Source organism: Pleurodeles waltl, chromosome 12 (genome assembly GCF_031143425.1).
Source record: "Pleurodeles waltl isolate 20211129_DDA chromosome 12, aPleWal1.hap1.20221129, whole genome shotgun sequence".
NCBI lineage: Eukaryota > Metazoa > Chordata > Amphibia > Caudata > Salamandridae > Pleurodeles > Pleurodeles waltl.
Window position 1 is genome coordinate 525,903,155 of NC_090451.1, and position 10,991 is coordinate 525,914,145.

The 10,991-nt window shown below is 51.4% G+C and overlaps 1 protein-coding gene across 1 annotated transcript in view; it reads right to left on the minus strand.

Moving 5' to 3' along the window:
* The window catches only part of CALB2 (calbindin 2), a 153,570-nt gene extending 146,248 nt beyond the window's left edge, over positions 1-7,322 (minus strand). The window contains exon 1 of the mRNA XM_069217466.1: positions 7,088-7,322. Within this exon, the coding sequence (XP_069073567.1) occupies positions 7,088-7,184 (97 nt within the window). The 5' untranslated portion in view covers positions 7,185-7,322. The remainder of the gene's footprint in view (positions 1-7,087) is intronic.
* Positions 7,323-10,991: the final 3,669 nt, after the last annotated feature.

The window sequence follows — 10,991 nt, forward strand, 5'->3', positions numbered from 1 at the left end:
AACACCAGGATTGAGGGAGTGAATGACAATGCTAGGAAAACTGAACAGCATCCAGTAAATATAGACAAGAAAACTGGTGGTTAAGTGAGAAGTTGGATGGGGTTAAAAAATAGAATGAGGACCTTGGGGAAAACTACGGTTTATCGAAATAGCCATGGCCTTTAGGGACAACCTGGCATTATTTACCAAAGAATAAGCGTGGAAGGGAAGTGGAAGTTGGCCAGGAGACCACGCGTGACTACTACTGACATGTAGGCTTGTTACTGCTGATTGACGCCAGTGTATACTGTGAGACACACCATAAAGATACGTGGCCCTGTTTAAATATCTGGATGTTATTCACAAAGCACAGATGGAGTTCACAGGCTGAACACAGTTAAGGAATATTGAGGAGTTTAGAGGATGCATGGGGTTTTACCTGGCTAAACTTAGGGGAGAGGTAGAAAGTGAGCTGTAGCTATAGTGGAGAGGCTCGACTAGGCCGGCTCCAGCACTACATAGGGCAAGCGGGACGCTGGTGCCTTATTAGCTTTTTCCGGAGTATCCCACTTAGGGTGGAGTGGGTGGCTTGGGTGTAGGACAAGGAGTTAGCACATGGACATGATGGCATTTTGGCAGGTTACGTTAGAATGAAGAATTTAAAGAGGTCACATAGGCAGATATTGGGCCAGTAAGGAGGAGACGTGCGCCAGGCTTTAATTCTGTTCAAGTTGTGTATGGTTTGGTTGTTCCAAGGAGCGTTTAGGGTTTCAGAGTTGTTAGGTACCAGAAGAAGACAGAGCATGAGGTAGAAAGAAATTTTGCTGAGGAGCACAGAATTGTGGTTGAAGCTGAGATGGTCAGCGCAGACCAGAAAGATGAAGGGGGCATAGATTTTGCTGGATGAGTTGTCAGGTACCCCACTAGGTCCTTTAGCTGTGGCTGTGATTAGGGGGTTCCCAGGTTTGGCATGAAAGAGTGAGGCATAAGGAAGGGTCCTCATTAACACATTTTCAGTTGTTAGGAGTCGTGTGAAAGCTACCTCACACATTGGGTTGGGAGGTGGAGCGGTTTGGCACATTTTATTCCAGTTTGGGACAGTCAAGGAAGTGAAGAGTTTGGATTCCGAGGGCAGACATTAGAGTTTAGGTTGTTGGAGTTAGAGCTGTAATGAGAGTTGTGTTAGGCTTAATGGTTCTGTCTAAGTATTTTGGTTAATGTATTCCTACATTGATTTTTGTTTGGGGTTGTGTTCTGGGACCTTTATCGGCCACTGTCACCATTTGAATTTTTGGTCACTGCTTAGTGCCGTGGGCAGCTAAGCAGGTCGGGTGATGGCCTTATGGCAAAGGCTTAGGCTTCAGATCGGAGGTGTATGCTGTGCTACTGTGGGGTAAGAGTGGCGTGTGATGAGGGCAGTCATCACCCGAGTTAGCACAAAGGGTATGGGTAGAATTTTGTTGGTGGTACATTTAGGCGAGAATGATTTAGTGCAGTTGTCAGGTTTGGCTGTGCCAAACTAATGAAGGCGGATTTACTGTGGATCGAAAGGTTGTGGGCAAAGACACCTACCAAGTGGACAGAGTTTGGGAAACAGGTTTTGGCAAGGGGCTTTCAAGTGCTATGCTGTTGAGAGACAGTGCAAGAACGTAAACGGAAAAGCAGGGGTTTTATTGCAAGTTATGAGGTTTTTGCTTAATTTTTCATGGGAGTATTGTATAGGATAGGACAGGGACATCTTGAGGATTTTAGGGGCACTGGGCCAAACCTATTAAGGATCCCCTGTGTGGAACAGCTTTACATTTATGATCCAATTTCTGCTTTTTCATGCCCTATTTGGCCGGATCGCTGAGTGCAGAAGTACATTGTTTTAAATTCTAAATGCATTTACATGTAATATCCTGGGATAGTGACGTTTTCAATATTGTAATGCAGAGGCAGCTCACTAATGTATTTTTATCCAAAAGAAATTTCTTTATGGATATATGGTGTTAAAAAAATAAAGCACAGCATTTCTTTGCAAAATATCTGTAATAGACTCTATACATCACCCATATTAATAGTGAAGTTAAGAAAAGCGTTTTTTAACACAACCTGTTCTTCCTTATTGCACTCTTGAAGGTCCTTTATGGTGTGGATTGTGTGAGACCAGTTGCTTCCGATGATTTATCATATATCTAAAGTAGACTATGGCTCCGTCCCTACTCACCGCAGGCCATTGGCTACTTACTGTTTCATCTGGCCTGCTGTGGAGCGCTTGAACACAAAATTGACTGTTTAGTGTTGAAACTTTTCAAACACTCACCCCCCAGTCACAGATCTGGGTTTAATCCATTGTTATTTTGCTCGCCACTTCACCTCAGTTTAGACCCAGCCATTTGCAAATCAGTCTTGACTCTGTACCCCATGGGAACAGTCCAGCCCAAAGCCAGGCTAGCTTGAATCCAGTGAGCAGGGGACCCATGTCTGGGGATACCCTTGCCACTTAGGGTGCACAAAGCATTATCACAAAACAAAATAAAATGATGGACAGAGTGTTGAAACTTTTCAAACACTCACCCCCAGTCACAGATCTGGGTTTAATCTATTGTTATTGTCAACTCAGTTTAGACCCAGCCATATGCAAATCAGTCTTGACCCTGTTCCCCATGGGAACAGTCCAGTCCAAACTGCTAGGCCATGTCCTCCCTGGACAGGAAACAAGCATCCTGGGACAGGTTTCAGGGTATCACCCTTCATCAGCCAGGCTAGCTTGAATCCAATGGTGCAGTGAGCAAGGGACCCACGTCTGGGCATACCCTTGCCACTTAGGGCGCACAAAGCAACATCACAAAACAAAATAAAATAATGGATGTAGTGTTGAAACTTTTCAAACACTCACCCTCAGTCACAGATCTGGGTTTAATCCATCGTTATTTTGCTCACCACGTCACCCCAGTTTAGACCCAGCAATATGCAAATCAGTCTTGACCATGTTCCCCATGGGAACAGTCCAGCCCGAACTGCTAGGCCAGGTCTTCCCTGCACAGGAAACAAGCATCATGGGACCGGTTTCAGGGTATCACCCTTCATCAGCCAGGCTAGCTTGAATCCAGTGGCGCAGTGAGCAAGGGACCCACGTCTGAGCATGGGGGTGAGCGTTTGCATTGTTCAGCACTCAGTCCATCATCCTTTTGTGTTGCTAAAGTTTCCCGAAGTGGGTAGGGTATACCCAGACGTGGCTCCCTTGCTCACTGTGCCACTGGATTCAAGCTAGCCTGGCTAATGAAGGGTGATATCCTGAAACTGGTCCCAGGATGCTTGTTTCTGGTCCAGGGAGGACCTGGCTTGGCAGTTCGGGCTGGAGTGTTCCCATGAGGAACAGGGTCAAGACTGATTTGCATATGGCTGTATCCAAAGTGGGGTAACATGGTGAGCAAAAGAAGATGGATTAAACCCAGGTCTGTGACTGGGGGGTGGGTGTTTGAAAAGTTTCAACACTCCATCCATCATTTTATTTTGTTTTGTGATGTTGCTGATTCCGTATGCCTTAGAGATTTAAAATAGTCCTTTTTGTGTTCAAGCATTCCACAGCAGGCCAGATGAAACAGTAAGTAGCCAACCCAGGTAAAAACCCAGATCTGTGACTGGGGGTGAGTGTTTGCATTGTTCAGCACTCCGTCCATCATCCTTTTTATGTTACTGAATCAGCACACATTAACTTTGTTGCTTCTTCAATGCATCAGACTTTCTAAACGTTTAAGTGAAATCTCAAAATGCGAGCCAGACTTATTGGCTTTGCCAGCCACTGCTCCTCTCTGCTTACTCCCTTCGTCACTGTGCTCATACACCTATTTTCCTCCGTCTTTCTCCCTTTTCTGCTTTGGTATTTTCTTGCTCTGGGTCAAGGTCTAATGATGACGAGTAGATTTGAGTCACCAAAAATGAGCTAACAAGCCCACCACCTGAGGTGGAGGCGGTGCGGCCAAGGACAGACCTACAGACTTTGGCGCCAGGTTCGAGTCCTGTGCACAGCATACTGTGACTCTAGGCAATTTAAGTAATCTACCTATGCGTAAAAAACACGTGTGATGTGATCTGGTCCTCGTGTAAAGCGCGCTGATACCATTGGGTCGAGGCTGCACCATTTAAAACTGCAAAAATGCAACAACTGGAGCACATTAGGCAATCTCGGAAGGAGGGGTGAGGGGCGCGCCTAAGAAAACGAGGCAGACCTGAGGAGAGAGAGGCAGGGAAGGGCAGCGAGGGCCAATGGGAGGGGGTGTCCGAAAAAGAAGTAATAAAAAGCAGGGTGTGTTGGAAGCGGCTGCTGGGGAGGGGGCGCAGACAGGAAGAGGGGGAGAGCAGGTTCTACTAGGGAGAGGAGGTCTGAGAGGCTGTAAAAGTAGGTACTGGTCGCTGCGAGGAAAGATGGGTACAGCCAGGGGAGCACGGGGTGTCTGTAACTCACTTTGGACTGATGTCACCCCTGAGAACTGCGGGGACACGGCACGCGCTCCGTCACGCCCGAGAAGTCGGAGGATGGAGACGTGTGTGTTGGGGGCGAAAGGGGGCACACAGATCCTCACTGCACAAGGGGTGCTGAAGGTGGAATGGCTCGAAAATATGCATGTTTAGAACGAGCAAAAGGGGTGGAAGCAAGGGGTGTTTGGGGCGTTACACCCCTAAGAAATGTCAGCAGTTCGGTTCGGGTGCTTTCAGTCAGATATGGCGCGGAGTCTGTCAGATTTCACCAGGGACTTTTACACTCAAATAGACAAAAACGCTCACACACTCTTTCCCCCTCTCTGTTCCGAAAGAATTAAAAAATGTTGGTTAGTTCCTACAATGATCTGCGCTCTATCACTTAGTATCCCTATCAATAAGCATTTCCGGTGCCCCTTAAGCCCCTCTGTGCGCCCGGCTTGTCGGATAACCTATTTTAACATTATGTGCCAGAGGGATTGTTGGGAAATTTGAAGCTTAACTGCCCCCGCCCCCCCCATTCCCCTCCTCCCAACCAACCCATTTTACTGACCGAGCTGCGTCCCTGGGTGGAAGCAGGGGCGTTGCTTCCATTGTGCAGCAGGTGCTGTGTCACCTGAGCCCGGAGCCCTGCAGGGCGGGTTTGTGGGGTTGAACCCTGTTTACTTCTGTATTTTATAATTCAAACAGCAGCCGGGGGCAGTAGAGTCCATGGCACACTGGGTACGCTGCCGGGTGGCGGTCACCCCTTTCACATTTGGTGGGTACGCCCTCTTGGTTTTTTAACGGGCGGAAGATATTGCACGTTAACGTTTCCACTTTTCTCCAGACATCTGCATGGTAAGCTTTAAAAAATATATACCTTGATTCTTTATTTCACGTGCTAGAACATTCTTACTGCTTCGTGGCTCTATGAGCAACGGTTTTTCCTACTGCCCAAATCACTGAGCCGAACCTAATGAAGCCAGAAGTTTGAGCCAAGCTCACCGTGTCTAGCATCTGGCCTGCGGCTCGCAGCAGGCGCCTCAACCCACCGCGCTGCCTCATTTGCTTGGTCTCTCAAATCTGTACTCTGAAAAGATCACAGGCCGCTCCGGCGTCGCTTTCATTTCATTTGTCTAATAAAGGGCATCCCTGGAAGAAATTTGGGCGGACGACTTACAAATGGTTTCCGCTGGATCTAGCTGTAACATTTCTGTTTGTATTTGGCCATATACTTGTGCTGGTCGAATTAAAATCTGGAGAGACACCACCAGGTACCACGAACAAATTCCAAGGTACACCTGGGATTGCTCCATAGTAGGCAAGCGCTTGCTCCGAACATCCTAAAGCCCGCAGGCAACTGGGTCTAATAGAATCCATCTGTAACTGGTCGACTGGAATCTATTTTTGCAGTTTTTATATAGCACCAGCCAGACCAGAAGATATTGGAGGTCTGTACACGAACACCAATTACATTACACAAAGGCACTTCCACATATAGTTTTTGGCAGGTGTGGGATTAAGTGATTTATCCATAATCACAGGATGTTGAGCCGAAGTCGAGACTCGAACCTGATTCCCACTTCTAAAGTGGCAGCTCTGGCCATCCTTTCATTTCCACCAGTGTGGGGCTCCTGAGATGAGGTATGAAGCATTTTAATATCTGCACACCTTGTGGCCCGATTTCAGGGGCTTGGAAGACAACGCCGAGTCCCACTCCACCAGAACACACCACTGCGGGCAACCTGGATATGCCCGTCTGGCTGTCCCCTCGTCTGCCCAAAGCGCCTGGAGGCGGCCAGCAGGTTAACGGTTTGTGAATCAAGTAATTCCATGACCATACTCTTCGATGTGGCAGTGAATTTACCCACTGAGCTATCGCTCTCGTTTAGCTGGTCGGACGCAAGTGGTCTCGAAATGCACTGTTTCTCATTTCGAGATTTCTTCCTCTATGTAAGGGCCTTAAACAATCTGCTAGCCTTAAAAAATGTGTATTTCCTTTTGTTGAAATAAAAATAGGTCCCGAAAATGAATTGTCTGAGATCACTTGTCAAACCTGCGTTAAGCTTGCCCCCCCTTTTCCATCCAAAACTGCGCCGCTCTCTGACTGTCCTTGTCTATATATAGATGCGCGCGCTCCAGCAGATGCATCAACCCGCCGAGCTGTTGAGTTTATTCTTTTCGTATAAAAGAGATGGTATGCCAGCTACTGCATATTTACACATAAAACGCATTTCTTCCTGCACGCCGTGACGGCCCTATTACCAACATTTATTTGGAATCCTAAAGCGCCCGAAAGGTGCAGTGTCACCGCGTGTAGGCGCTTTACATAAAACGAATAAATCAACGTATAAAAACGCGAAAGGGTACATAGACCGTACCGGCATAAAAGGCACCTACCCGCTGTATACAGCAAAACTAAATTTTCACCCAAAATGTGTCTTTGAGAGTACCGCGTGACTTTACTCTTGCAACGTCTCAAAGCGCCCCGAAGCTGATGCACGAGACGTATTGACACTCAAAACTTTGCAACAGCCACAGTAAAGCACCGTTATGAACTGGGGTACGACAAGGGCACTGCACTTCCACTGACTATCTAGTAACAAGTGTCCAGAATTCTTTCTGTAAAGTACAAACTTCCTTCATCCAGTATAGCGCTTACCGTCCGCATCATAGTGCTTCCAGATGTCTAGGAACTGGGAAGCTGTGAGCTCGGCCAGGTGCAGGTAGGGGGGCTGCGACTTCTGCTTCAGGGCCATGGGGGCTGCTGGGGGTCTCTGGTCCTCAGGGGTTCTGCTGCTCGGGGCTCTGGGGTAGCTCCTCGGGGAGGCTGGAGTGATGCTCAGGTGATGCTCAGATACTCCCGACTGCTCTCCACTCTCTCCGCAGACTCCTAGCCCCGCTCCACGGCTCGCCCTTTATATACCGCCCTGGGGAGGTGGGTGATGCCTGCCGCAGCCACAGGAGGGCGCTAGCACTCCTGAAACCGAGGCTGGGAGGGAGCCCAGATGTGCGAGGGAGAGGCTGAGACCTGCGCAAGGGAGGGAGTGTGGCCGGAAGAAGGGAGGGGCAGGGGCCGAGCCCTGGGCTAGGATGTGGGCGAGTCACGCAGTGAGGGGGGAGAGTGACTTCTCAGGGCAGGTGATCAAGAAAGAGGTGGGAAGGGGTGGCTACAGGGAATGAATATGCACCAAGACACCTGCTGTGAAGAGAGTCACCCAACCAGGGAAGTGCCGCAAAGCGGGTTTAGTGCAGGGGCGGTGGGGGGCAGAGAGCACCAGACATTTATGAGCTGTGGAGAGCGCGCAGCCATCCCTTGTGCGGTAGGGGCTCCGGGGCCCAGGGGGTTAAAGGGCCCACTTCACTCCATTTATGACGGCCCTCTACTGCCTGGATGGTGGTGACGCCAGGAGCACTCCCTCGCACCCTTGCTGTGCCACTGGGTGACAGAAGAGGGGTGCAGGCAGCGATGGGTGAGTCCGGGTCAGACATAAAGCTACATACATTGTGAGCGAGACGGGGAGAACCAGGGCCAGCAGAGCCCAGCTGGGGCAAGGGACAGGCTGCCCAGAGAGAGTGAGGCCTACCGAGGGAGCGGCTGCTGGCGGATGAAAGGGGGAGCAGCAGCTAGCGAGGAAGGGGGGGTTGAAAAGGCGAGCAGAGGCTAGTGAGAGGGGGAGCTGACGGGTGTAAGGAGGGCAGGACTAGTAAGGGACGGGGGGCAGACGGCTGAGAAGATAATCAGAGAAGAGTGAGGGGAAAGTAGGCGAATGAAAATGAGAGTGAAAGGAACGAGTGCGTGGAGAGTGGCCACACTGACCAGAGCAAACACGGCCTGGTGAGAGGAGCCGGGGGCAGGCGGCAGCACCAGAGAGCGGGGACTAAAGATGGAGGGGGTCAGCTGAGGAGAAAGAGCGGAGGGACAGCACACGCGAGGTTTGTACTGATGACAAGGGGAGCAGTGTGCAGGAACTGGTGAGGGCGAGGGATGGCGGTGCGACGTGGAGGGCGCCTAATAATGAGCGAGAGAGGGCAAAAGGGGCGAAGGGAGCAGTTTGTGCGGGAGAGCAGGCTGGCGAACGGAGAGCTACAGCCGGCGATGGGAGAGAGGCACAGAGATGGAAAGAAGAGCCGGGACTAGTGGGGGGCAGACTGCGTGTGTGTGTCCCGTGTGTGTGTCTGTGTGTGTTGCGTCAGAACGGTGACTGGATAACAAGTACCAGCGAGGGGAGAGGGGCACAGAGATAGAAAGAAGAGCCCGGGCTAGTGGGGGCAGATGGGGGAAAGTGTGTGTGTCTCTGTGTGTGTTGCGTCAGAACGGTGACTGGATAACAAGTACCAGCGAGGGGAGAGGGGCACAGAGATGGAAAGAAGAGCTGGGACTAGTGGGGGGCAGGGGACAGATGGGGAAAGTGTGGCCCATATTTATACTTTGTTAGCGCCGCATTTGCGTCGCAAAAACAGCGCAAACGTACGAAATACAATTGTATTTTGCAAGTTTGCGCTGCTTTTGCATCAGAAAATGACGCAAATGCAGCGCAAAAAAAGTATAAATATGGTGTGTATTGGGCCAGAATGGTGAACGTATAACAAATACCAGCGAGGGGAGAGGGGCACAGAGGTGGAAAGAAGAGCCGGGGCTACTGGGAGAGAGGGGACAGACGGGGAAAGTGTGTGTGTTGGGTCAGAATGGTGAGTGGATAACAAAGACCAGCGAGGGGAGGGTGCAGGCAGGTGAAACGTTTCACCGAGACTAGCTGGTGAGCGGGAGGGGTCAGTGGTGATAGGGGAGCAGGGACTTGTGAGAAGAGAGTAGAAAGGTGGATGAAAGGGAGAGCGCAGGGATCGCTCAGGGGAGAGTAGACTGACAGGTGAACGTAGAGCAGGAGCTGGTGAGGGGTGTTGGGGACAGAGTTGTGTAAAGAGAGCGGGGCTACTGAGGGGAGAGCGGTAGGCGGAAAGGGGCGCAGGGGTGTGTGAGCGGGGAGTGGGCAGACTGGTGAAAGGAGGGGCCGGACTAGCAGGGGTTGCGGGCAGGTGAGCGAAGAAGAGACCAGGGACTAATTAAAGAGAGGGCCCGACGGATGAAAGGGGATCAGGGACCAATGAGCAGATGATAGATTGTGGACAGATAAAAGGGAGAGCAGAATGCAGGGACAGGTAAGGGAGAGGTGACAGACGGGTGAAATGTGGAGCAGATCCTAAGGAGGGAGAGAGGGCAGCGGGATGAAGAGGAGAGAGGAGGCGAATATGTGGGACTGCGACAGATTGCCGAATGTAGAAATAGAACCTAGAAAGGCAAAAGGATGAAAGGAAGAGCCGGGGGGAGTGGCGGGGAATGGGGGGTATTAGAGATTCACAGATTGATAAAGAGAGTGGTGAAACGAGGATGAGTATGGGAGCAGGGGCTGTTGAGGGAGGGGTAACAGACAGGTGTAGCTGAGACGGGGCTGGTTGTGTGGTGAAGGGGGAGGACAGACTGGAGGAGGATGGACTCATATGGAAGGAGGGGTGAGAGGTCGCTGGGAGCAAGTACTGATGCGCAGATCGAGGGGACTGAGGCTCGCTTGAGCGACAGGGAAGAGAGGGAGGAGGGCGTGCCGGGACCAGAGGCGGAGGGGTCCGCGCCGCGCACTCCACATGACGTGCAAACGCGCAACTCGGGTTATGGTAGAGACGGGAAGCAGCGCAGGGGTGTAACCAGTGGCGTAACGAAAATTGAGGGGTTCCCCAGTAAAGTACCTTTGGGGGGTGTGGCACCCCCGTGGACTCAGTCAGGGGGACTGTCGCCCGTGCACAGTATTCTGTGCTGAGGGGCCCCTGGAGCTCTGAGGGCGGGGGCTGCGGGGCCCTTGTTACGCCACTGGGTGTGACGCGGGCATTAGCAGCTTGGCGACTCGGGATAGGGGAGGTAAGGGAAAGGGGAGGAGGGGGGTCAACTACTGAGGGAGTCCCAGGCGTCAGGAGGCGCCAGTCGGCCCTCGGCTAGTGAATATCTGTGAGATATGAAACTCAGGGCCTGTTAGGGCGAGACCCTGCAGAACAGGGCAGCTCTATCCGGAGGCCCTTTGGAGGGCCGGAGCCCTGGGCTTGAGCCCACTCTGTCCATGCCTTAAGCGTCTCTATCCTCATTACGCCACTAACGGGACCCCCTCCTTAAAGGTGCTCACGTGTCCCTCCTAGGAACCATACATGTTCGAGTCGGCTCTTCGCAAACTTCAGGTAAAACACAGATCTCTGAGAAAAATGCATTGACCCCGTGAGCTATCTTACCCCCTGCGCGTGACAGGATGGTTTGAGCGATGTCCTTATAAGAGGGGGGCTGAGAGGAGCGGTGAAGATAGACGCAAGGTCTCGCAAATGGCAATGCGTAACCCAGCCCCCTGCAGCGCACTAGGATATTAGGGGGGTGGAGGGGGCATTATCCGCCAGGGGTCCCTAAACCTTCAGGGGGGACCATTCAGCCCAGTGCCTGTGATGTCGTCATGGAGGTAAGACGACACCACGAGAGGAGCAGGAGGGTGATGGAGCCCTAACAGCCCTCGAACCAGGTCAGAATGGACTGG